This window comes from Tachysurus fulvidraco, chromosome 17 (assembly GCF_022655615.1).
Source record: "Tachysurus fulvidraco isolate hzauxx_2018 chromosome 17, HZAU_PFXX_2.0, whole genome shotgun sequence".
In the NCBI taxonomy this organism is placed as follows: Eukaryota; Metazoa; Chordata; class Actinopteri; order Siluriformes; family Bagridae; genus Tachysurus; species Tachysurus fulvidraco.
Window position 1 is genome coordinate 22,507,700 of NC_062534.1, and position 24,500 is coordinate 22,532,199.

At 42.1% G+C, this 24,500-nt stretch overlaps 1 protein-coding gene across 1 annotated transcript in view; it reads right to left on the minus strand.

The window, feature by feature from the left end:
- Nucleotides 1-24,500, minus strand: part of si:ch211-266k8.4 — a 57,018-nt gene that overhangs the window by 31,470 nt on the left and 1,048 nt on the right. Inside the window, exons 2-10 of the mRNA XM_027135895.2 lie at nt 23,684-23,771; nt 23,334-23,441; nt 21,266-21,434; nt 20,337-20,462; nt 19,960-20,083; nt 19,701-19,770; nt 18,287-18,401; nt 17,284-17,401; nt 14,176-14,288 (exon numbers count right to left, since the gene is read on the minus strand). Of these exons, the coding sequence (XP_026991696.2) occupies nt 14,176-14,288; nt 17,284-17,401; nt 18,287-18,401; nt 19,701-19,770; nt 19,960-20,083; nt 20,337-20,462; nt 21,266-21,434; nt 23,334-23,441; nt 23,684-23,771 (1,031 nt within the window). The remainder of the gene's footprint in view (nt 1-14,175; nt 14,289-17,283; nt 17,402-18,286; nt 18,402-19,700; nt 19,771-19,959; nt 20,084-20,336; nt 20,463-21,265; nt 21,435-23,333; nt 23,442-23,683; nt 23,772-24,500) is intronic.

The window sequence follows — 24,500 nt, forward strand, 5'->3', positions numbered from 1 at the left end:
CAGCAAACGACGAGAGTCGACAGTAAAAGGTCTGGTGCGGTATCAGAAAGTAAAGCCCCGATTAGAGGAAAGCCGTAAATCAGCGATCCGTCTCGATGGAGCGGCGTTTTCCGGCTTTGCTTTAACCCCGACCTCAAACAGATCACAGGCACGGACACGTTCTCTCCGGCCCCTTGTGAGAACGCTGAAGGGGGAAATGCCTCAGCCTGTCACGTTTAAGTGCCCTACAAAAGGACAAAGTTTCCTCTTTGCCCCCCCCCAGACAGCCTCCTTCGTCCTGATTTATGTCCACACAGACACAGAAATATGATGATGTCCATCGGTATCTTTCAAAGGGACGATTTCTGCCGTTAAACCCACGTTCCTCCCTTTCGCTCCGACCCGAGGATGCTCCTGGTGTTTTCCGGTTTGTCGGTGGAAATGTCCTGTACGCTAATGCGGTAAAGCAGCGTGCGGTCTTAACGATGACATCTGGAGTCAGGACAGATTAGCGACGGATGATAAACGTCCCCTCGGGAGCTACACGGCTGTAATCATAGAGGATCAGATCCGAGCCCGTAATCCGATCACGACACGACAGATTTTTCGGTACGGTTTCAAAAGCGAGAGGTTACTGTGTGAGATTTATCTGGCAACATTCTACAAGAAACATTTAATTCGACATATAACATGTTGTTACATTAAAACAGTGTTAAAACAAGTTCCCTGTGTGACCGCTTTTGATTTCTGGACCTTCCTGATCCACCCCGAAGCCTTAACCCGGGTCAGAGCTCGTCTCCTTGGTGGTCCGATCTACATGGACAGCCCGTGACCCATAGGACTGATCACGCTGTCGTTCCTCAAAAGAAAACTACAGCGTAATAATGATTACACAGAATTGTAAATTTTTGGGGTTTTGTGTGAAGCTTCCTGAAATCTCCTTCTAAACTAGCGGTTACTATAGAAACCATAAGGTATTATGTATAAGGAGCTCATTACTATAAACCTCGTAGTGGAGTTTACGGCATTTTTTTCTCATGATGCATTCGGGTTGAAGTCAGAGCCTGTAATTTTAAGAATGAGTCAAAATGATGACACACAAACACATACAGTACACACACACACACACACACACACACACGACTCAGAGGTCACACTATGCCGAGATCTGAAGTTAATGACTCTCATGCTCATGATAATGACACAAGCTTTGTCCCAGAAACAGAACCTTAGCTATAATGGAACACAGCCATCTGGAATGTCATGTGCACGTGTGTGTGTGTGTGTGTGTGTGTGTCTGTGTGTGTGTGTGGTGTGCGCAAGAGAAAGTGTGTGTACTTTGAACAAAAGAAGGACACATTATCAGCTGCGTTCCCAATATGCTGCCTCATGCACACTCAGCCAAACACAAGCTGCCAACCGCCCACACACACACACACACACACACACACACACACATTCCTACAAACACCCCCCCACACACACACACACACACAACTACGACTCAACACACGACCCAACCAAGCCCACACACCTACAAACACACACACACAAACACACACACACAAGAAACTTTAGGGACTGTGAGCATGTGGTTTTCATGAAAGCAGGTGAAGTGTTTATTTGTTCTCTTTTTCATTTTAATCTGAAGCTCCGACGTCAACGTTTACACCAAACAGACATCTAACATGACTCTCCTGTGCACTTCAGTCTGTTACCAAACTGTCCAGCTTCAGATGCACAAACCTGGGAGAACTTCTCGCTTACTACCATCTCTATCATCTCCCACTGATCAGCAGACCACCAACAACAAAGCTATAGCTGCTGAACATCTTTCTGCTTCCCATCTCTCTCTACATCTCTCTCTCCATCCCTCTTTCTCTATCTCTCTCCATATATTTTCACCCCTCTCTCCTTATATCTCTCTCTCTCTCTCTCTCTCTCTCCCCATTTCCATCTCTCTCTTGCCAGCTCTCTCTCAATCTCTCCACCTCTCTCTCTCTCTCCTTCTCTCTCTCTCTCTCTCTCCTTATCTCTCTCCCCATCTCTCTCTCTCTGATTATCTTTCTCCCCATCTCTCTCCCTCTCTCCTTATCTCACTCTCCACATCTCTCTCTCTCACCATTTTTCCATCTCTCCCTTTTCATCTCAGGACATGCAGGTGCTTGTGTCTTTAAATGAACTCCAGCTCCAAAACAACTTGTAATCTGCGTGGGGTTCAACGCTGTTTTCACAGACAGTTAACTTCGAACCGGTTACTCGGGCCGAGACGAAAATATAAAAACACAGAATGCCATCAGCAGAGTTCATCTCAGACACACACACTTACAGAAAGCATTTCTGTAAGATGGAATGTCGTAAGACTCTCGTTCAAAGACGTAAAAGAGCTCATCTGATAAACTCGTTTAAGATTCTAAAACATTCGCCGCACTGCTTAAGACCATGTGTCTGATCTAGTAAATCAAGTCCCACAATGCGTCCACGTCGATATAAAGATTTTCATGCATGTATTTTATACCGCTTGTAGTATATAGTGTTATAGGAAAATAATCAAAGATGGCGTGGAGCGATGCGGCCTGGCCTGATTCCTTCCTCTGATTCCACAGAAATCTGAGACGATAAGAATTTTATGAATCGATTCAAGATCAGAGATTGTTGTGTTCCGCTTCCTGAAGATTTCAGACCTTCTAAAGAGAAGATGCCAACTCCATGTGGTCTTATAGGACAACAACCTCCTCATCAATGCACAATTATCAGTCTGTATCTGACTGTAGAAAGGACAGTATTCATAACAACACTCTCTGGTGTTTATAACAGTTTATAATCACACCCAACAGTGTCACCCGAATGAGGATGAGGTTCACTTTTGCGTCTGGTTCCTCTCAAGGTTTCTTCCTCTTCCACCTACAGCACTATTCGGACGGGATTAGTTCTACGTGGGGACGTGGGGGTAAAGTAATTATTACCAGAGCTTCTCGGTGATTTTAGTCCCGTCCGAATGTGCCATCTCGGTAATCATTACGGACAATGTCAGTAAAGATTACGGCGACTTTTACCTTCTGTAAAAAGGTCCGGAAAAATTACCTCAGGTAATACTGATCCCGTCCGAATAGACCCGCTGTAAATATGTACGGTAAAATTCCGGCATTTCCTGTTTAAAAGTAGTTTTTGGCGCGTTTTGCAAGCATGGAGGCGCATGAAACAGGAAGCAACGTCATACGCACATGACGATAAGGAGGTTACTGTGGTGCGTAAAGCGAGTTACCCCTCCCACTTCTGCTAGTTTTACTGAGATGTCTTGTCCCGTGCGAATTGGCCAATTAATATTACAGACGTCCTGAGGTAAAATTGCATTACTCCACGTCCCCACATAGAACTAATCCCGTCCGAATAGTGCAACGTCAGTAAAGATTACGGCGACTTTTACCTTCTGTAAAAAGGTCCGGAAAAATGACCTCAGGTAATACTAATCCCGTCCGAATAGACCTGCTGTAAATATGTACGGTAAAATTCCATCATTTCCTGTTTAAAAGTAGTTTTTGACGCGTTTTGCAAGCATGGAGGAGCCATGTTGTCTGTTTACGCACGTGATAACAAGGAGGTTACTGTGGTGCGTAAAGCAAGTTACCCCTCCCACTTCTGCTAGTTTTACTGGGATGTCTTGTCCTGTGCGAATTGGCCAATTATATTACAGACGTCCTGAGGTAAAATTGCACAAGAGAAATTTTCCGCGAAACAGTGACCTCGGTCGCATCGGGCTTGTCCGTGATATTAATCTCATACTTTTTGTACGCTCTCTCTTATGTTCTGTAAAGCTGCTTCGAGACAAAGTCCGTCCTTAAAAGCGCTACAGAAATAAATCCGAATTGAATATCGAATAATTGAAACGGTTTCCTGATATCACTTACATTAGAGCAGCTGTAAAGTTATTTACATAACACCACAACAAACAGAACACAAACCGATGCTACGATACGTGCCGACACCGGAGACTCCTTCCGAATCGCTTCATTGAGTTAAAGTTTTTTTGTTTTTTTTTTACAAACAACTTGCATCAGAAATTTCGATAAGGTCCAAAAATATTCAAGCAACTTTAAATAGATAGAGAATCAAACTGAGCAAAGACTTGACTTACAGCTGGACTTACTGTCATACCTCCTGTCCAATCAGAATCCAGCATTCAACAACACTTTTTTTTTTGGTTGGATTAAACTACTAGAAATATTTTACAAGGATTTTAAATAATTCCCCTGGCTTCAAAGTACAGCGACGGCATCACGTAATTGTAGATGCATTAAAGTAGTAGTTTGTTTAACATCCCTGTGAACACGAACCCTCACTAGATAACGAGCTTAAACGTAAGCGAGTCCAAGTGGAAGCTTTATCGTTTGAGATTTGTTATCGTACATAATAGTAGCCTAAGTGCTACGTTTATCACTGCGCTGTGAACTAAATGCGTTTAAAGAGCTTAAGCACCAGCAGCGGTATCAGTGAACCCGACGAACCCGAAAGGTGAGCATCAGAGAATTACTAAATGTTTCATCACGCTTTAATCTAACGAATATTAGAGTTACTGTAATACAATCGACTTATTACAGAGACATGATTCCACATCCTGTGACATTCTTAAAAGTCTGGATGTTTATACTCATTACGTGATTGGTGCAAGTCCCCAAACATCTGGTCTGTTGTGTGCTTAAAAATTGTAAAAAAAAATAAAAATGTATGTGCTCTTATTAGATTATAGCACATTCAAACAGGAAAGGGTTAAAAACCTGTATAAAGACCTGGAGGAAGTGTAAAATAAAATCGCTTTTATCTTATTTTATTTTAAATATTTAAAAATTCTTATTTTATTTTAATAAAATAATAAAAGATTTGGAGAACACAAAATAAATAAAGATATAGATAGATAGATAGATAGATAGATAGATAGATAGATAGATAGATAGATAGATAGATAGATAGATAGATAGATAGATAGATAGATAGATAGATAGATAGATAAAAGATGGGGGAAAATACAGATAATTAAAAACCAGACTTAAGTGTGTGTGTGTGTGTGTGTGTGTGTGTGTGTGTGTGTGTGTGTGTGTGTGTGTGTGTGTGTGTGTGTGCAAAGAAACTGTACCAAGATTGTGTTTATTCAAAGTTTAAAAATTTATAGCTCTAATTTTAAGAATTTGACATAAAAACAATAAAAAAAATTCATTTTCTACCACTTATCCGAACTTCTCGGGTCACGGGGAGCCTGTGCCTATCTCAGGCGTCATCAGGCATCGAGGCAGGATACACACTGGACGGAGTGCCAACCCATCACAGGGCACACACACACACACACACACACACACACACACACACACACACCAGACAATTTTCCAGAGATGCCAATCAACCTACCATGCATGTCTTTGGACCGGGGGAGGAAACCGGAGTACCCGGAGGAAACCCCCGAGACACGGGGAGAACATGCAAACTCCACACACACAAGGCGGAGGTGGGAATCGAACCCCCAACCCTGGAGGTGTGAGGCAAACGTGCTAACCACTAAGCCACCGTGCCCCCCCCCGACTGTCAGTTTCAGAATAAAAACAAACACAAAAAAAAAGATCCAAGATCCTAAACACAAGGCTTGAAACATGTTTTAACCATAAAAAGTCATCACCATCACCTAGATACGATAACATTTAGTGTTTGAATAACGAGAGAATGAAAAGCAGAAAAAAAACGACATAAAAAATTTTAAAAATCCGAATTCTGTCAGAAAAACACCACGTTCACTCAAGTGCAGCTTCTGAAGGTGTAACTCGTGTAAAATGATCATTACCGGAGTTGTTGATCACACGGCCGTGGTGAGATCACAGGTCGAAGCTATTAGGAAATATTTTCCAGGTGGACTAAAATATTTATAGTACAATAATATCAGCCTCCGCATTAAAACGTCCTCTAAATGACGGAAATATAAACGCGGACACGAACATTCCGATCGTATCTCGTTACAAACAAGGGACAAGAGCGAGCGAGGAAGCGGTGCAGGGTGGACCGAGAGTCGGCGGTGTGGGAACGAAACGCTGACTGCGCCAATACCGACTGGAAAATAATCCGTAGAACCGGAACAAAAGCGGATCGATAGGACAAGCAGAACGAAACGAAGCGACGAACGTGTCACAGACACAGAAAGCTCTAGAAAGGTTTTATTATTATTATAATAATTACAATTTAATATTTACAAAAGGTATCAAAAAAAGTCATCGCTAATTTGAGTAAAAGATTGAAACATTTTTTTAAATAAAATAAAATAAACCACTGTTTATTGTTTACTCTGTAACAGGACCCCCGGACATGCAGACGTGTTTTATTTCTTTTCCATCTCGGGCACCGACGCTTACTTTATTTCTATTTATTACAAATCTCTCTGAGCAGTCTGCAGATACGCAGCTCCATGTACACACGGTGTGTCCTGACGCCTGTCTATCAGAGCCAGCATTCACTTGTTCGGCTCTTTTCTAGTGGGATCTGATCAGACGTGCTGGCCTTCTCTCTCCCAGTACACTGATGAGCCTCAAGCTCCTGCCTCAGGTTTGTTCTGGTTGAGGTACAAACCCCTGAGGAACACCACACAAGCTCTGATCCAGTCATCTAATGGGTTTTTTTACACCTGGTCACTTCATGCGTTTTCTGTGATCTGATAGCTATCCGATGGTAAAAAGACCAGGTCTAAATGCCCTCCGAAACGTTTTGGAGACGGATATAAATCCGATCGCTCAAACCCCTCCAGGAGGTGGTCTGGGACGCGTTTCAGATGAAACTGGACAGGTGTAAATGCATGTGGTTGTTCAAGCCACATACGTCAGCACTATACTCCTCCCAAACGGAAGTACATCACTGGCAGGTGACTCGCGAGCACCACTGTTAAGTAAATGCAGTTTTTTGTAGCATAACCGTCGTAACGAGTTTTTTCTTTTTGATTGCATTCTGAAAACCACAGACACCAAAGCGTGCTCCATTTCAGTTACCCCGGAAATGAAGTAAAATATATTTGCATTTTGGGCGGGAATAGAAAGATCGGATCGATATCCGATTCGCCGAGACGAGTTCATGTGGCCTGATGTAAATGGTGAAAACGGAGAGCAGTGTTTTCTTATCGAAGCTGAAAGTCACATTTTTACATTTTGCTTTTTTCAAATCTATTGTTTAGGCCAAATTGACCAAAACTTGGCTGAAATTCTTGGATTTTTGTGTATTTTTTCTAGCACGTGTTCAATCGTCTTCCACAAACAGATGCTAAACACAGCCGTTAGCCCACGTGGTCTAGAAAAGACCTCATCGTGGTTTATGAGCGGATGTAAAAATCTCATGCCACTTAGGGCATGTGACAAAGGCAGGACAGCTCAGGGTCCACATGATCTACAGGGTCCACATGATCTACAGGGTCCACATGATCTACAGGGTCCACATGATCTACAGGGTCCACATGAGCTACAGGGTCCACATGAGCTACAGGGTCCACATGATCTACAGGGTCCACATGATCTACAGGGTCCACATGAGCTACATTGTCCACATGATCTACATTGTCCACATGATCTACAGGGTCCACATGATCTACAGGGTCCACATGAGCTACACGGTCCACATGAGCTACACGGTCCACATGATCTACAGGGTCCACATGATCTACAGGGTCCACATGAGCTACAGGGTCCACATGAGCTACATGGTCCACATGAGCTACACGGTCCACACGATCTACACGGTCCACACGATCTACACGGTCCACACGATCTACAGGGTCCACACGATCTACAGGGTCCACACGATCTACAGGGTCCACACGATCTACAGGGTCCACATGATCTACAGGGTCCACATGAGCTACAGGGTCCACATGATCCCCCTGAAGAATTTCCATTATTTCCATTATCTTCCTCGTTATGATCTTAAAACAGCAAGAATGACAAGGTCAGGGATATTTTTCAGGCTGTAAAGCACAAAGACCTTCCTGTATAACAGGATAGTCTCATTTTTATACAACTGAGCAATTGAGGGTTAAGGGCCTTGCTCAGGGGCCCAGTAGTGTCTGCCTGGTGGACGTAGGATTCGAACTCACAACCTTCCGATTGGTAGCCCAACACCTTAACCACTAGGCTACCACATCCCTACCTCCTTCTGTTGGTCTCTCCGTTTCTCCCTTTCTGTCTCAGTGTCTCACTCGCTCTCTTTCTGTCTGTCCTTTTCTCTCTCTCTCTCTCTCTCTCTCTCTCTCTGTCTTGCTCTCTCCTTCTGTCTCACTCTCTCTCTCAAACGCTCTGTCTGTCTCTCTGATTCTCTCTCTCTCTGTCTCTCTCTCTCTCTTTCTGTCTGCCTATCTATCCATTTCTCCCTCTCTCTCTCTGTCTTGCTCTCTCCTTCTGTCTCACTCTCTCAAATGCTCTGTCTGTCTCTCTGATTCTCTCTCTGTCTCTTTCTGTCTGCCTATCTATCCATTTCTCTCTCTCTATCTCTCACACTCTCTTTCTGTCTGTCTATCCATTTCTCTCTCTCTCTTTCTGTCTGTCTATCCATTTCTCTCTCTTTCTGTCTATCTATCCATTTCTCTCTCTTTCTGTCTGTCTATCTATCCATTTCTCTCTCTCTCTTTCTGTCTGTCTATCTATCCATTTCTCCCTCTCTCTCTCTGTCTTGCTCTCTCCTTCTGTCTCACTCTCTCAAATGCTCTGTCTGTCTCTCTGATTCTCTCTCTGTCTCTTTCTGTCTGCCTATCTATCCATTTCTCTCTCTCTATCTCTCACACACTCTCTTTCTGTCTGTCTATCCATTTCTCTCTCTCTCTTTCTGTCTGTCTATCCATTTCTCTCTCTTTCTGTCTATCTATCCATTTCTCTCTCTTTCTGTCTGTATCTATCCATTTCTCTCTCTCTCTTTCTGTCTGTCTATCTATCCATTTCTCCCTCTCTCTCTCTGTCTTGCTCTCTCCTTCTGTCTCACTCTCTCAAATGCTCTGTCTGTCTCTCTGATTCTCTCTCTGTCTCTTTCTGTCTGCCTATCTATCCATTTCTCTCTCTCTATCTCTCACACACTCTCTTTCTGTCTGTCTATCCATTTCTCTCTCTCTCTTTCTGTCTGTCTATCCATTTCTCTCTCTTTCTGTCTATCTATCCATTTCTCTCTCTTTCTGTCTGTCTATCTATCCATTTCTCTCTCTCTCTTTCTGTCTGTCTATCTATCCATTTCTCTCTCTCTCTCTCTCTCTCTCTCTCTCTGTATGTCTATCTATCCATTTCTCTCTCTCTCTCTCTCTCACTCCCTCCCTCCCTCCCTCCCCAAACTGACCCATCCTGCAGAACTCAAGGTTGTGAAAGTGCTAATCTGCAGCAGGCCCAGATTGTACGCTGTATCTGCTGAACATGCGCTGAGATGTTATTTGATTAAGCGAGTCCACTGGGAAATCTCCAGTTACTAAAAACACGAGGCTTCAGCAAAAATGCTGCTCAGGGACAGAAGAGTGAAGAGAAAAGTCCTGATCTGGCCATTCTGCACAATTAGAAATAAAATGTTTAACAGTGTCTTTGCATATGAACAGATCTGTAAAGCTCCCGAGTGGGAAGCTGAACCAACACCGAGCTTTATGTACACCGTACTGTACATTAGTGTCAGCTCAGATATCTGGATGACTTGTACAGTACGGCAGGTCGCTCGGACCGGGAGACGTGACCACGTCATACCGATACGACGAGGTATCCAAATAAAATTATTATTTTTTTAAATATACATAATGAAACAAATTAGAAAAGAAGTATCTTTAAAAATAAATGCTATAATGCTGGCAATGGGACAACAAATCTATATGAAAATATTACAAAATATTTTACAATTTTATTTAACAAAGAAAACGAGTATAATCCCCGACATGGCAGAGATTCAACGGGTTTTGTAAGCAGGTTATTTCATGTATTCATGTGATATTTGTCTTAGGTTTCAAAGTTCCAGCATTTTCCACAAAGTTCAGAGAAGGTTATGTTTCTCACAGAAAGAGTAAAAGAGAAGCTGGTGAGAAAGCAACAGTTTAAAGCTGCTATATTGGAAGTGATAGTAGGGCTGGGCGATAAAACGATAACGATATGTATCGCGATAGACACATGATCGATATCAATAAAAAACGTGTTCGATAAAACGTTCGATATTTTTTATTCTTCGTCGGGAGAAGACAGAGGTTGCGAAGCAAGTTTGGTTACATTAACAAAGGCACTCGCTCTCTGGTAACCTAGCAACGTAGGGAGTGACACGCTAACAGCCAACCATATCGTTGTCTCATGCTGGTCTGCTGGGTTCCTCTTCAGTATCCGGCGACTGAAGCAGAAAACGAGACGCAGCAAGCGAGGAAATTGTAAAAAACTTATTACACTATTTTATTACACTTTATTAAGCATTTCTTACATTTTCTTTCATTTTGCACCTTAAATGTTAAGAGATAATAGTTAATGTTCATCGTGACTTCAGACTCCTGTTTACATTATAATTATTTGAGTTTTCCTGGTTGTTGACATTTCTGTCTTAATAACTGAGGGGATTCTGATCAGAGGAAGGTTAAGTTCAAAATAAAAATGTTTAAATGGAATATATTTTTCTCCTGGTCCTTATTTTAAATGGATCATAAAAGATATCAATAATTATCGATAACGACCGATATGAAACACTGATATCGTGATACAGTTTTCAGCCGTATCGCCCAGCCCTAAGTGATAGCAGGAACTCACTTGCTTCGTTGACATCCAGAAAGCTCTGATTTAACTTTATCTGGATAAAAACGCATCAGTCTTTAAAAATTATACATTTATATTAACACTCAAGACTTACAACTGAAGGATTAAATCATTATAATGAGCTACTTAATATGAAGATAAAACATTAGAGCAATAAAACTGAAACCAACTATTTTTTATTGTTACTTTTATTTCTTTTCTTGTTGCCATACAACTGAAGTGAAAAATGAACAGACCATTTAGTTCAGTCAGGAATTTCCTGCCAAGCATTAATCATTACATGCTGAACGCAAAGGGAGGTTTGTAACAGCGCAGCGGCATCAACGTCGCCTCTGACAAGAAGCTGAGTCATTCTAGCAGTCTAGAGAGAGAGGGAGAGAGAGAGAGAGAGAATGATAGTGGGGATAGAGAGAAGAAGCAAGAAGGGGGGAGAGAGAATATGACTGAGTGAGAGAGAGAAAAAGAGAATGATAGTCTGGACAGAAAGAAGCAGCGAGAGAGAGAAAGTGAGAGAATGAGAGAATATGTGAGAGAGAGAATATAAGTGAGAGAATGAGAGAGAGAGAGAGAGAGAGAGAGAGAGAGAGAGAGAGAGAATATTAGAGAGAGAGAGAGAGAGAGAGAGAGAGAGAGAGAGAGAGAGAGAGAGAGAGAGGGGCTCCTGCACACTGAGGTTGTGAGATAACTGAACCCAACCCTACACCTAACAGGTCCGAGTGGCACTGAGTTTAACAGGAGGATGTTTACTGATATCAGACCCTAATGGTGTATAATCACAGACAGCAGTGTGAGCTTTTGTACCTCATGTCGCCTCAGCAGGTTTTTCCCTCATCACTGTTCTCTCATTGGGATTAAAATCCACATCCTTCTATAAAGCAGCTTTGGGACAACTGTTGTGTTTGTGTTTACTGTTAAATCCAGCTACATAAATACAACTGTTGTGTTTGTGTTTACTGTTAAATCCAGCTACATAAATACTTTTAATGAATACCCTGTAATATGTTATTGTTTCCATAGTAACAGCTAAAACAGCGACTCATATTGTGATGAAGGGATGAATGTTTATAGCTGCTATAGCATAAGGGAAAACATAACTAATCTGTCCATAAAACTAATGATGTTCTCCATAGACTGATATTTTACTGTGTTCCATCTTTCCTTTTATTTCAGGTCAGGACTGAAGAGACCCGCACACCTAACCACACACACCTGACCATGCGCACACCCGACCCGGCGCCCACCCGACCCGGCGCCCACCCGACCCGGCGCACCAGACCACGCGCTCACCAGACCACGCGCTCACCAGACCACGCGCTCACCAGACCACGCGCTCACCAGACCACGCGCACACCAGACCACGCTCACCAGACCACGCGCTCACCTGACCACGCGCCCACCCGACCCGGCGCACACTTGACCACGCTCACCAGACCACGCGCTCACCAGACCACGCGCTCACCAGACCACGCGCTCACCAGACCACGCGCACACCAGACCACGCGCACACCAGACCACGCTCACCAGACCACGCGCTCACCTGACCACGCTCACCAGACCACGCGCACACCTGACCACGCTCACCTGACCGCGCGCTCACCTGACCGCGCGCTCACCTGACCGCGCGCTCACCTGACCGCGCGCTCACCTGACCACGCTCACCTGACCACGCTCACCTGACCACGCGCGCACCTGACCACGCGCTCACCTGACCACGCGCTCACCTGACCACGCGCTCACCTGACCACGCACACCTGACCACGCAAACCTGACCACGCACACACCTGACCACGCACACACCTGACCACGCACACCTGACCACGCACACACCTGACCACGCACACACCTGACCACGCACACACCTGACCACGCACACCTGACCACGCACACCTGACCACGCACACACCTGATCACACACACACCTGACCACGCACACCTGACCACGCACACCTGATCACACACACACCTGACCACGCACACCTGTCTAACATCTGGACTCTCCGCAAGAGTAAGATAGCTGCACTGAACATCACACAGCTCTCGAGCTCAACAAAGGACAAGAGCACTGTTCAATTGAGCTGTGGTGCTTCAACAGGTGCTTGTGTGTGTGTGTGTGTGTGTGCCTGAGACATGATCTCTGCGCTTGTTCTTATTACACTACTAGCAGATTGATGGAGAGGGTGGATGATTCAACATGAGTCATGTCTCTGCCCAGGAGCCAAACACACACACAAAGCTCAGTTCTAGACCTAACAATTAAGTTTACACCAGGGCCCACCAGACCTTTACAACACCCCCACCTCTGCATCTCAACCCACCACCCCAATTCACACACACACACACACACACCAATTCCCTGAAGCCAGACGGCGCCTCTGGGAGTTTCTCGTATTGTAAAAGGCCCTGAGTCACAGATGCCAGACAGAGAAGAGCATACAGTGATAAACACTTAAAATCACAGGACGACACACAGCAACAAGGAAAGTGAAAGAGAGAGTGATGACGTTACATGTGAGTAACGAAGAGTTAAGAGAATAAAAACCCCTCTGTCCTCAGCGTTAAATCGGGACCTTTTCCTGGGGACAACACCGAGTCTGGCAGACAATCTGACCACAAAAAATGAACACCACACAACAAACGGTCCAAAATCTTCAGACTGGGTCTGAGTCTGAACTAGACCTGATAAGATCACTGAGGAAATGCTGTGGGACAGAACAAACAACCTAAACTGCATTCTCACACAAGTATTACTAATAACAGACATTTAAATAAATAAATCAACAAACAAACAAACAAACAAATAAATAAATAATCTAGAAACTACAAAAAAAAATATATTTATTTGAATTTAAAGTTTCCATATCAAATGATCTGTAACATGATATGATATTATAATGATACAGTGGTGGAAAAAAGACTAATCAATGTGACACTGAGGCCTGTGTGTGTGTGTGTGTGTGTGTGTGTGTGTGTAAGACGTAAGTCGCTCTGGATAAGGGCATCTGCTAAATGCTGGAAAGTAAGTGTGTGTGCGTGTGTGTGTGTGTAACACGTAAGTCGCTCTGGATAAGGGCGTCTGCTAAATGCTGGAAAGTAAGTGTGTGTGTGTGTGTGTGTGTGTGTGTGTGTGTGTGTGTAACACGTAAATCGCTCTGGATAAGGGCATCTGCTAAATGCTGGAAATGTAAATGTGTGTGTGTGTGTGTGTGTGTGTGTGTGTGTGTGTGTGTGTGTGTAAGACGTAAGTCGCTCTGGATAAGGGCGTCTGCTAAATGCTGGAAATGTAAGTGTGTGTGTGTGTGTGTGTGTGTGTGTGTGTGTAACACGTAAGTCACTCTGGATAAGGGCATCTGCTAAATCCTGGAAATGTAAATGTGTGTGTGTGTGTGTGTGTGTGTGTGTGTGTGTGTGTGTGTGTGCGCACACATGTGTGTACCTGTATCATGACCCTCATCAGTCTCCTCCAGGATGAGACTGTTCATGCAGTTGATCTCCCACTCCTGCACCTCAGTACTCCATAAAGCTGGAATCAGGACACTGTAGTGAGAGCTAGAAAACACACACACACACACACACAATTATAACCAGACCACGAGCTTATGATAAGGATCAATTAACCTGATTATTTGACAGAAAGCAAGCTCCAGCTGACGAAGCACGAGATGAAAGACGTCGCCCTAAATAGCATGAGGATGACATCATGTAGGGCTTCGTCTGGGAAAGCTGAACTGTCAACGTCCTGACACGAGCTGTCGAGAGTCCGGCGAGAGTTACATCGATATTTTTCTAAACAGCAGCATCGATTACATCATCAGACAAAAGCTGCAATAAAAAAGCCCTCGCTGTGCTCCTAAAGACGAGGTCCGGTTCTGATCCGTACAACAACTAAAGCAACAAACAATGAGCTGAAAAAGCAAAAAACTTGATCCATTACATTCAGTGAAGTCAGTGCCAGAAGTCAGAGCCTGGTTTAAAGTCTGGCTATTTTTATTTCATAACAATAAAAAATTTTTCTTACTCATTTACTTCAATTCAATTCAGATTTCTCTCACATTGGTGTGTTTATCCATCTCATGTTTTTTTTTTTGTTTATTTGTTTGTTGTCGTTTTTTTTTTACACAGAGTGCCAAAGATTTTTGAGATATTTTAAAACTAATATTCGGTCTGAAAATTTTCCAGAGCCTTTTAAATAACAAATTTTTACCAAGGGTGCCAATAATTTTGGAGTAAACTTACAATGACCTTTCGACTACAAATACAAGAAAGAACGAAAGAAAGCTAAAAGGAAGTAAAAGAGACCAGAAAAACAAAGAAATGAGAAAGAAAAATGAACAGAATGGAAAAAAGTAAGACATAAAAAATGATAAATGTAAATGAATAATAAAAGAGAGAAAAGATAGAGAGAGATTAAGAGAGAGAGAGAGAGAGAGAGAGAGAGAGAGAGAGAGAGAGAGAGAGAGAAAGAGAGGAACAGAGACAGTTCTGTAGAGCAGCTGGTCCAGACAGTTGCTGTGTGTCCAGACTGTAATGATTACACTGTGACTCGGAGCTAAATGAGATTTAAACGTTACTGGAGACCTGGACAGATGTTAAGTAGCCAGATGTTAAGAGATGTTAAGATGGTGGAGTCTAAAACAAACGCTTCTTATAAGACTCACAATCAGATCCAAGTTTTTTTGGGTTTTTCTTTTAAAACGTACATGCATTTGGTGTCAGGTTGTTGGATTCCCAAAGAGACACTGAGACAGAGGGACGGTGATACATGTCGGACCTCCTCTGAGACGGTGAGACCGACGGTCAGTGAGACACAGGGACACAGGGGCAGTGAGGGACAGAGGGTCAATGGGGGACAGTGAGGGACAGAGAGACAGAGGGGCAGTGAGGGACAGAGGGACACATGGGCAGAGAAACAGTGAGGCAGTGAGGGACAGACGGACACATGGGAAGTGAGGGACTGAGGAACACATGAGCAGTGAAACAGTGGGGCAGTGAGGGGCAGAGGGGCAGTGAGAGTAAACACCAGAGCAGTTTTAGGAATCCTCTCACTCATCTGAGGCTCTTTGTGAAGGTGTGTATCTGCATGTGAAAGCCTCAGTTCTCCTCCACTCCACTTTATTCCTCTGTACAATGTGGAGCCCCATTAGCATGCTGCGTGAACATGGACACGTCCCTCCTTAGTGTCTGTTTAAACCCACAGTTCTCTAAATGTCTTTTTTTTTACCATGTTGGAAGGAACAATCCAGCACTGTAAGAATTATGACAAAGAAATCAGTAATACGAAATCTACTGACGAGTTTAACCCATTTAAAAAAGAAAAGAAATAGAGACAAATGCATACAGGCTGAGGTTACAGACAGACAGACAGACAGACTGTATGACAGAGACAGACAAGAGACAGATACTCAGACACACAGACACAAACTGACAGATACTTAGACAATGTCAGAGATATAGAAAAAAAGATAGACAAACAAACAAATAAGTGACAGATAAATGTACAGAGACAGACAGAAACCAACTGACAAATGGACAGACAGATAAACAGAGTGAGTGAGACAGACAGACAGACAGACAATATGTTCAAATCATACACATTTAAATAACGGCTATTTTTTTTTTAATTGTTCTGTGATTTGTTTGTACAGTTACTTTCTACTAAAAATAAAATTTTGTAAACTCCTGACAAACAGAAACAACCCTTGTGCAGCGTTATGACTTATTATGAGGCTTATACCGTTATTACAGGCTGTGGGATATCAAAGCAGCTTAAACATTACCAGGAGGGATTTTCAGCAGTTAGAGCTTCAGCACTGGTTCAGCAATGACGTCACGTCCAGGTTGCCATAGCGACTTATATCGACACAACACTTTTGCGTTAACGCTAAACTTGCCCGCCTCCTTCTTTTGTCTGAAGCTGAAGTCGAACAGATGCCAGGACAGAAATGCGATAGGCATTTTTTCTCTCTGTTCAAAGAAACCCGCATGTACTGACGCTCAGCACAACCGACCCCCCCCCCCCCATTCCGATGGGTCACTTTTCCCTCTTGTCAAATATCCGAGCGCTAAAATCCATGAACACCGAGCTGAAAGATTTCTAAACAATCTGGCTTAAAACGTTGTGAAAGAAAAAAAACACATCTAAACACATTGTGATCCTATAATTATGAATCTACAGGCAGATCTAGTTTTATTTTTAATATCCAGTAAGAGTTACTTTCATTATATATTATTTTATTTTATTTTAACCCAATCAAACCCAAGCATCATTTCATAACATTTTTTTATAGCAATCTTTACCAAGAATGCCTTTCATTTTGGAGCTGGGGGGGAAAAAAAATTATAATTTTTTAATACATTTTTTTAAAACCTTTCTTTATAAACAATGTGAAAACATTTTTGACCTAAAAAAAATATAAAAAAGGGTTACATATTTAAACAGTTTTACCAAAGGTGCCAAAACATTTAAACTGTGTTTGCATTAAATGCATGGAGGTTTTAAGTTGGTGTTGTCGTACTGAATACTGAAGGTTTTGCTCAGACTCACACATCTACAGGAACACGCAGCAGAACAGGCAGCACAGCCGCCTCCTCCACCATACTCATGAGACGAGACTCCAGGAGCTGGAGGATGGTTAAACCAGCACGAAACACCACCACCATGCCTGAGAGAGAGAGAGAGAGAGAGAGAGAGAGAGAGAGAGAGAGAGAGAGAGAGAGAGATAGAGTGGGGAGATGAGAGAGACGAGGAGAGAGGAGAGCGTAGAGGAGAGCGAGCGGATGGAGAGAGGAGAGAGAGAGCGGAGGGAGACCGGCAAGCAGAGAAGAGGGAAGCGAGAGCGGGAAAGAGAGAGAGCCCGGAGAGAGGAGAGAGAGAGAGAGAGAGAGAGAGAGAGAGAGAAAGTGAGAGCGAGAGAGAGACAGAAAGAGAGAGAAAGCAAGAGGGAGAGAGATAGGAAAAGAGAGAGCAAGAGAGAGAGGGAGAGAGAGAGAGAGAGAGAGAGAGAGAGAGAGAGAAAAAGTGAGAGTGAGAGATAGAAAGTGAGAGTGAGAGACAGAGAGATGCAGACAGAGAGCGAGAGAGGGCGCAAGAGAAGGGGGGCGAGAGAGAGAGAGAGAGAGAGAGAGAGAGAGGTGGAGATTTTATTATTATTATTATTCATAAATTACATTCAGTAGTTACAACCTAAATAAATAAACAAGGTCTTTACAATTTATGCTTATGGTTCACAGACAGACATCTGCCATGTAAGCAGAATTATAGGCAGATATTCAGGAAGATCAGTAAGATCAGCCAGCTTAAGTCTCCGGATCTGAGCACTGAGCCGTCAGTTCTGTGGAGGAACTTTGGTGTAAAAGCACAAGGATGGGAACATTTAGTCAGAATGAGCTCCATTTAACCAACACACACACAGACACACACACAGACACACACACAGACACACACACAGACACACACACAGACACACACACAGACACACACACACAGACACACACACAGACACACACACAGACACACACACAGCTCCAGCAGCTGGCAGCACTATTACCGTGCAGCAGGAAGAGATCCCAGATTGCCAGCACTGAGTCCCAGCATGGGAGAGAGGTAAAGAGAGTCAGAAACCACTGCATTATAAAATGCACAGAGGACACGCCCAGTTTCTCCTGGAGAGAGAGAGAGAGAGAGAGAGAGAGAGAAAGTAAAGAACGACTAGAGGAACATTTTGGATCATCACCCTAGAGTCATTACTATAAAATGTTATGCATTATACATGATATACTTAATTATACAGTTTATATTAATACATGCTTTAAAGTAGACAAGTCCTCATATTTGTTTTATGCTTTTAATTTGTAACCTGATTGGTCAGGGTGTGTTTAGAAGAAAAAGAAGGAGGAGGAGGAAATGGAGAGGCCCACTCAGGTAATAAATCTTAAAAAATAATAATAAAAAGAAAGCCATATTTTTCATATTAATGTCTATGCCCAAGAATGAACTCACTGCATACAAATAATTAGGCTCAGGACAAAAGATAAAATCCCTTATATATTATATACAGACAATAAAAATGTCTGATGTAAAATGTGGGGTCTGGAGCTTTATAATTGCCAAAAAAAACTGTACTGATCATTAGTATAAGTATTGGTTGAGTTAAAGGTGGGGTCTCCGTTGTTTGAAAGCCGATGTTGACATGTGAAATCACTAAAACAAACACACCCCTAACACAAATGGGTCCCTCCCCTGTTCTGATAGCTCCGCCCCCACACATACGCCAGACAAGTATAACCCAAGCATAACCCAGACAAGTATTATGGCGGAACCTGATGTTAAAACCGCTTTCTGCTAATGTCACACATGCACACTGAACACTCTCTCCACCCATATTGACAAGCCACGCCCCTTTCTGCTAATTGGCTACACGTTTGTTTTATGAAGCATTTCTCAAACAACGGAGACCCCACCTTTAATAACTAAAAAATAATAACTGATGCCTACATGGAAAATTATGAGACTAATTGCTGATTTTCCTTCCTTATCTTCGAACCTTCTCCACACCGTTCCTGTCTCACACAGAGATGAACTTAATAGATGCTTTTTATATCTTTAAAGTTGCTTTTCATTGTTTGTGAGAGACAGCCGCAGAGACTACGCTGCGGTAACGAAACCCGGTCCCTGCGCTTTCGTTTTTCCCCCAGACTTCACTTGCTCGGATATAAACCCCAAAAGGTAAACACAGATCAGGCTTCTCACTGTGTTTGAAGTTAGAAGGAGAAAGGGTTTGATTACAGGAAACTGGCTTAAAAAGGATTACACACATCTCCAGTGGGTCTAAACACCAAGCAGTTTTCTACTAAAGCTTCATTGTATCACAAATACCAAAAATCCTCATGCTCAAGAAAGATTTTTATCTTTATACTGCAAGTTATAGAAAAACGTTGTTTAAGGGCAAGTCCTTTAATTACCAGATGCTGGAATACTTGAGGCTTCCTGTGTTTTAGCAACTGCTGAAACACCAGCGCATGATGTTGGATCCTGGGGGAAAAAATGTAAATAAATAAATAAATGGATGGATGGATGGATTGATAGATAGATAATATTTATGCCATGAAAGCAACTATGAAAGCGATTCTTTGTTTGCTTTCTATTTAATTGTAATTCGTTTCCACTGTGGGATTTGATCCGACACCAAAGAAGAGCCTTAACCGTGTCATAACCGCTTACTTCTTCAGCGAGGAGTCGAACAGCTCAGACAGGTATTTAGGTTTTTCCAGCAGCACCACTAAAGCCCAGAAAGCTTCCTCCTCAGTGAGAAGCATGAGCAAGACGGCGGCGATGTACGACATCCCTGATGAGAGGGAAGAACACCCAGCGTTAATCAGGAGCTGAGTAATAACTCGACATAATGCTACTTAATGGTGATGTCGAGTTACCGCATAAATGATTCATGACAGCGATTTAATCATCCATCTTGATGTTAACACACAAGTCAGAAAAAGCATTTAAGAGCTTACGACCCACGTTATGTTACGTTTTCGTATACAACACAGCTAAGACACAACCGGTGTGATCAGACTGTAAATAAAGGGATAGTCCATCACCTTGGCTGTACCCAATCCGAGGGTTATATCTGGCGTACGCAGTGAGCACTCGGAAAAGCTTGGCCTGACCCTCGATGGCTTCAGGAGTGTCTCCCATCAGAGAGCGGTGGGTCGGAAAAGATCTCTCTTAAAATAAAATAAAATAAATAAATAAAATGAAAAGCAAATTCTTTTAGCTTTATGTTGATGAAGGTGATAAAACATTTAAAAAAAGCAGTCTGTCAAAAACTAAACATCTTCAGGTACTAATTTCTGCATGTAAATAAAAACAACAGTCTAATAAAATATTTCCGACTCCCAAAATAAATATATAATAAATATTCTTTGAAAAAATTCGACTACAACTCACTAATTAATAATTAAGTGAACTCAATATGCAAACGGTTTCAGAGGGAAAAAGTAAGCAAACAGAGGTAAAAAAAAAAAAAAAGAAAAAGAAAAGTTGATGAATGGCGCCACCTAGAGGATAGAAATGTTTTTTGTTGTTGTTTTTTTATCTGTGGTGAAATTCCAAGAAAAAAATTTTTTAGCCAAGAAACTTTGTCCTTCCTGCCCCAAAAACATACCATATATTCCAAGGCTGACTCGATGCTAATACGGGTTTGTTTACTCTTTACTATTAATACCATAAGCAAATAATAAAAACCTGGTGTTGCGATGTGAAGCGGCAGCAGAGTCTTATAGTAATTTATTTATGTATGTAGAAATGTAAAGTTGATAGTAAAGGTGGAGGCTTGAGATCAGTGATATTTAATCTTCTCCACAAAGAGCCAGAGCAAAAGCAAAAGGTTTTCAACTCACTAACCAGGTAGAAGCAACAGCAGAGTCTATTAAAAGTTAAAGGTTTTAAAAAAACGATAAGATCGGAAATAAAAAATACTTGTAACACGTTCGACAACAATTATTGTTATATTGCGTCTGTAACTCACGCAGGTCCAGAGCGATCTGTCTGAAGAGAGGCACGTCGACACCGAGAGAGCCTGGAGCAGCCGAGCCCAGCTGGTTCTCTCTCTCTCCCAGAATGCTGATGGCTGATATGATGCTGTACTCGCTCACGCCGAGGTCCACCAGAGGCTTCCTGATCTCACTCAGACACACCTGAAATACACACAGAGGTCATACAGGATAAACCTACCACCCGAACAGGAGCGATCCTGACTTAACCGGTGTCCTCAACGCCTCGTACAGACAGAAACTGAATACAAGATTCTGTTTTCTAAGGGATATTATTAGGATATTACAGTTTAGCTTTGTTATTGAAAAGCTACAACGAAAGCAGAGTATTTCTGAGCTGTTTTTATTTTGAACCAGAGGTGGGAGTAAGTCACATGTGTGCAAGTCACAAGTAAGTCTCAAGTCATGAACGTCAAGTCAAAGTCTTTTTTTTAATATTTATCAAGCAAGTCTCAAGTCTCAAATTTGCGACTTAAGTCTGACTCGAGTCGAGTCGAGTCCCCATCTCTGAGTCAGTTAACTCAAGTCCGAGTCAAGTCTCAAGTCATAAATGTCAAGTCTTTTTTTAATATTTGTCAAGCAAGTCTCAAATTTGTGACTTAAGTCTGACTCGAGTCAAGTCGAGTCCCCATCTCGGAGTCAGTTAACTCAAGTCCGAGTCAAGTCTCAAGTCATGAACGTTAAGTCGAGTCTTTTATAATGTTTATCAAGCAAGTCTCAAATTTGCGATTTAAGTCTGACTCGAGTCAAGTCAAGTCCCCCATCTCTGAGTCAGTTAACTCAAGTCCGAGTCAAGTCTCAAGTCATAAACGTCAAGTCTTTTTTTAATATTTGTCAAGCAAGTCTCAAATTTGCGACTTAAGTCTGACTCAATTCGCAAGTCGAGTCCCCATCTCTGAGTCAGTTAACTCAAGTCCGAGTCAAGTCTCAAGTCATGAATGTCAAGTCCCAAATAAGTCTCGAGTCATGAATGTTGAGTCTTTTTTTAATGTTTATCAAGCAAGTCTCAAATTTGCAACTTAATTCTGACTCGAGTCACAAGTCGAGTCCCCATCTTCTGAGTCAGTTAACTCAAGTCCGAGTCAAGTCTCGAGTCAAGAATGTCAAGTCAAAGTCAAGTCGAAACTTTTTTTAATATTTGTCAAGCAAGTCTCAAATTTGCGACTCAAGTCTGACTCAATTCGCAAGTCGAGTCCCCATCTCTGAGTCAGTTAACTCAAGTCCGAGTCAAGTCTCAAGTCATGAATGTCAAGTCCCAAATAAGTCTCGAGTCATGAATGTCGAGTCTTTTTTTAATGTTTATCAAGCAAGTCTCAAATTTGCAACTTAATTCTGACTCGAGTCACAAGTCGAGTCCCCATCTTCTGAGTCAGTTAACTCAAGTCCGAGTCAAGTCTCGAGTCAAGAATGTCAAGTCAAAGTCAAGTCGAAACTTTTTTTAATATTTGTCAAGCAAGTCTCAAATTTGCGACTCAAGTCTGACTCAATTCGCAAGTCGAGTCCCCATCTCTGAGTCAGTTAACTCAAATCCGAGTCAAGTCTCAAGTCATGAATGTCAAGTCCCAAATAAGTCTCGAGTCATGAATGTCGAGTCTTTTTTTAATGTTTATCAAGCAAGTCTCAAATTTGCAACTTAATTCTGACTCGAGTCACAAGTCGAGTCCCCATCTTCTGAGTCAGTTAACTCAAGTCCGAGTCAAGAATGTCAAGTCAAAGTCAAGTCGAAACTTTTTTAATATTTGTCAAGCAAGTCTCAAATTTGCGACTCAAGTCTGACTTGAGTCAAGTCATATGACTCGAGTCCCCCATCTCGGTTTTGAACTATTACCTACCACTTGCTGACCATTCAAATTTGGTCAATGTACCTAAAATAAATGAACTTTTGTATCAGGATCAACATCCAGTAGAAAAAGCCCAGCTCCAGTTTGCTGGTGAAAGCTGTGACAGGACCTTGACCTTTCTATTACAGCCATGGATGTGACATGATGCACACGTTCCCTGCTTCCCTATTTGCTAAAAACTGAACCACTGACTGAAATCCACCTTATAGCTGAAATCACTGGCTGCTCGGACAGTCTCGACGTCCAGCAGACACTTCCACACCCGGCCACGCAGCGCTGGAGGAATACCGATACGGATATAGCGTTCGATCTAAAGGGAAGAAAAAAAAAGTAACAAACCATTCTTCTCATTCATACTTTCACAACTGCTTCTTTTTAATCCAGTCTTTTACTCTCTTATTCTAATTATTTAATTAAAATTTACTCTACTTTTCTTGGATAGTGTTAACTCAGTAGCTATTCATTTTTTTTCTCTCTGATTAAGAATTTTTAATAGTAAGCACGCCTGCGTTTCAGATGAGATGGATAAACATGATAAAAAAAAAAACATACCTGGTTTTTGCAAATGAAACTGGATCCATTCCAGTAGCTGAGCAGTTCACACAGCTCTTTAACTTTAACTGTATTCAGCTGAGGATAGCTGAACAGAAAAAAAAAAAGAGGACAGGAGATTTCCGATCGATCGTCAGTGAATTTTCTGCGTATTAATGCCGAGGTTTATTGTTTGTTGAGTAATTAATACATCTTTAGGGTAAACTGAAGTTTATTATTTTACAATAACAGCACATCCCTGATATAAGACTCTTATATCACAAAAGATTTCAAATCTAGTGTTAATAAAAGTTTTTTTTTTAAATATTTGTCAAGCAAGTCTCAAACTTGCGACTTAAGTCTGACTCGAGTCAAGTCGAGTCCCCATCTCGGAGTCAGTTAACTCAAGTCCGAGTCAAGTCTCAAGTCATGAATGTCAAGTCACAAATAAGTCTCGAGTCATGAACGTCAAGTCGAGTCTTTTTTAATGTTTACTGAAATTAAGCAAGTCTCAAATTTGCGACTTAAGTCTGACTCGAGTCAGGTCGAGTCCTCAGAGATGGGGAGTCCTTCAAATCTAGTGTTAATAAAAGTTGTTCATTTTTTTATCTCTTAGAGTTGTGGAACTTCTCCAAAACTTTTGTTTGTTCTTGTTATTATTTTACATTAGAGCTGCTACAAAAAAAAAAAGATCTCTGGTCTTCTAGCTGTCTTAAAGTTTAAAGAAGAAGAAAAATAAATAAATAAATCTGCAGCTTGTCATGTTACTGAGAAGCCAGAAAGTATTAAAAACAGAAAAGGAAAAAGAAAAGAAAAAAAAAAAAAAGGAAAATGTCGT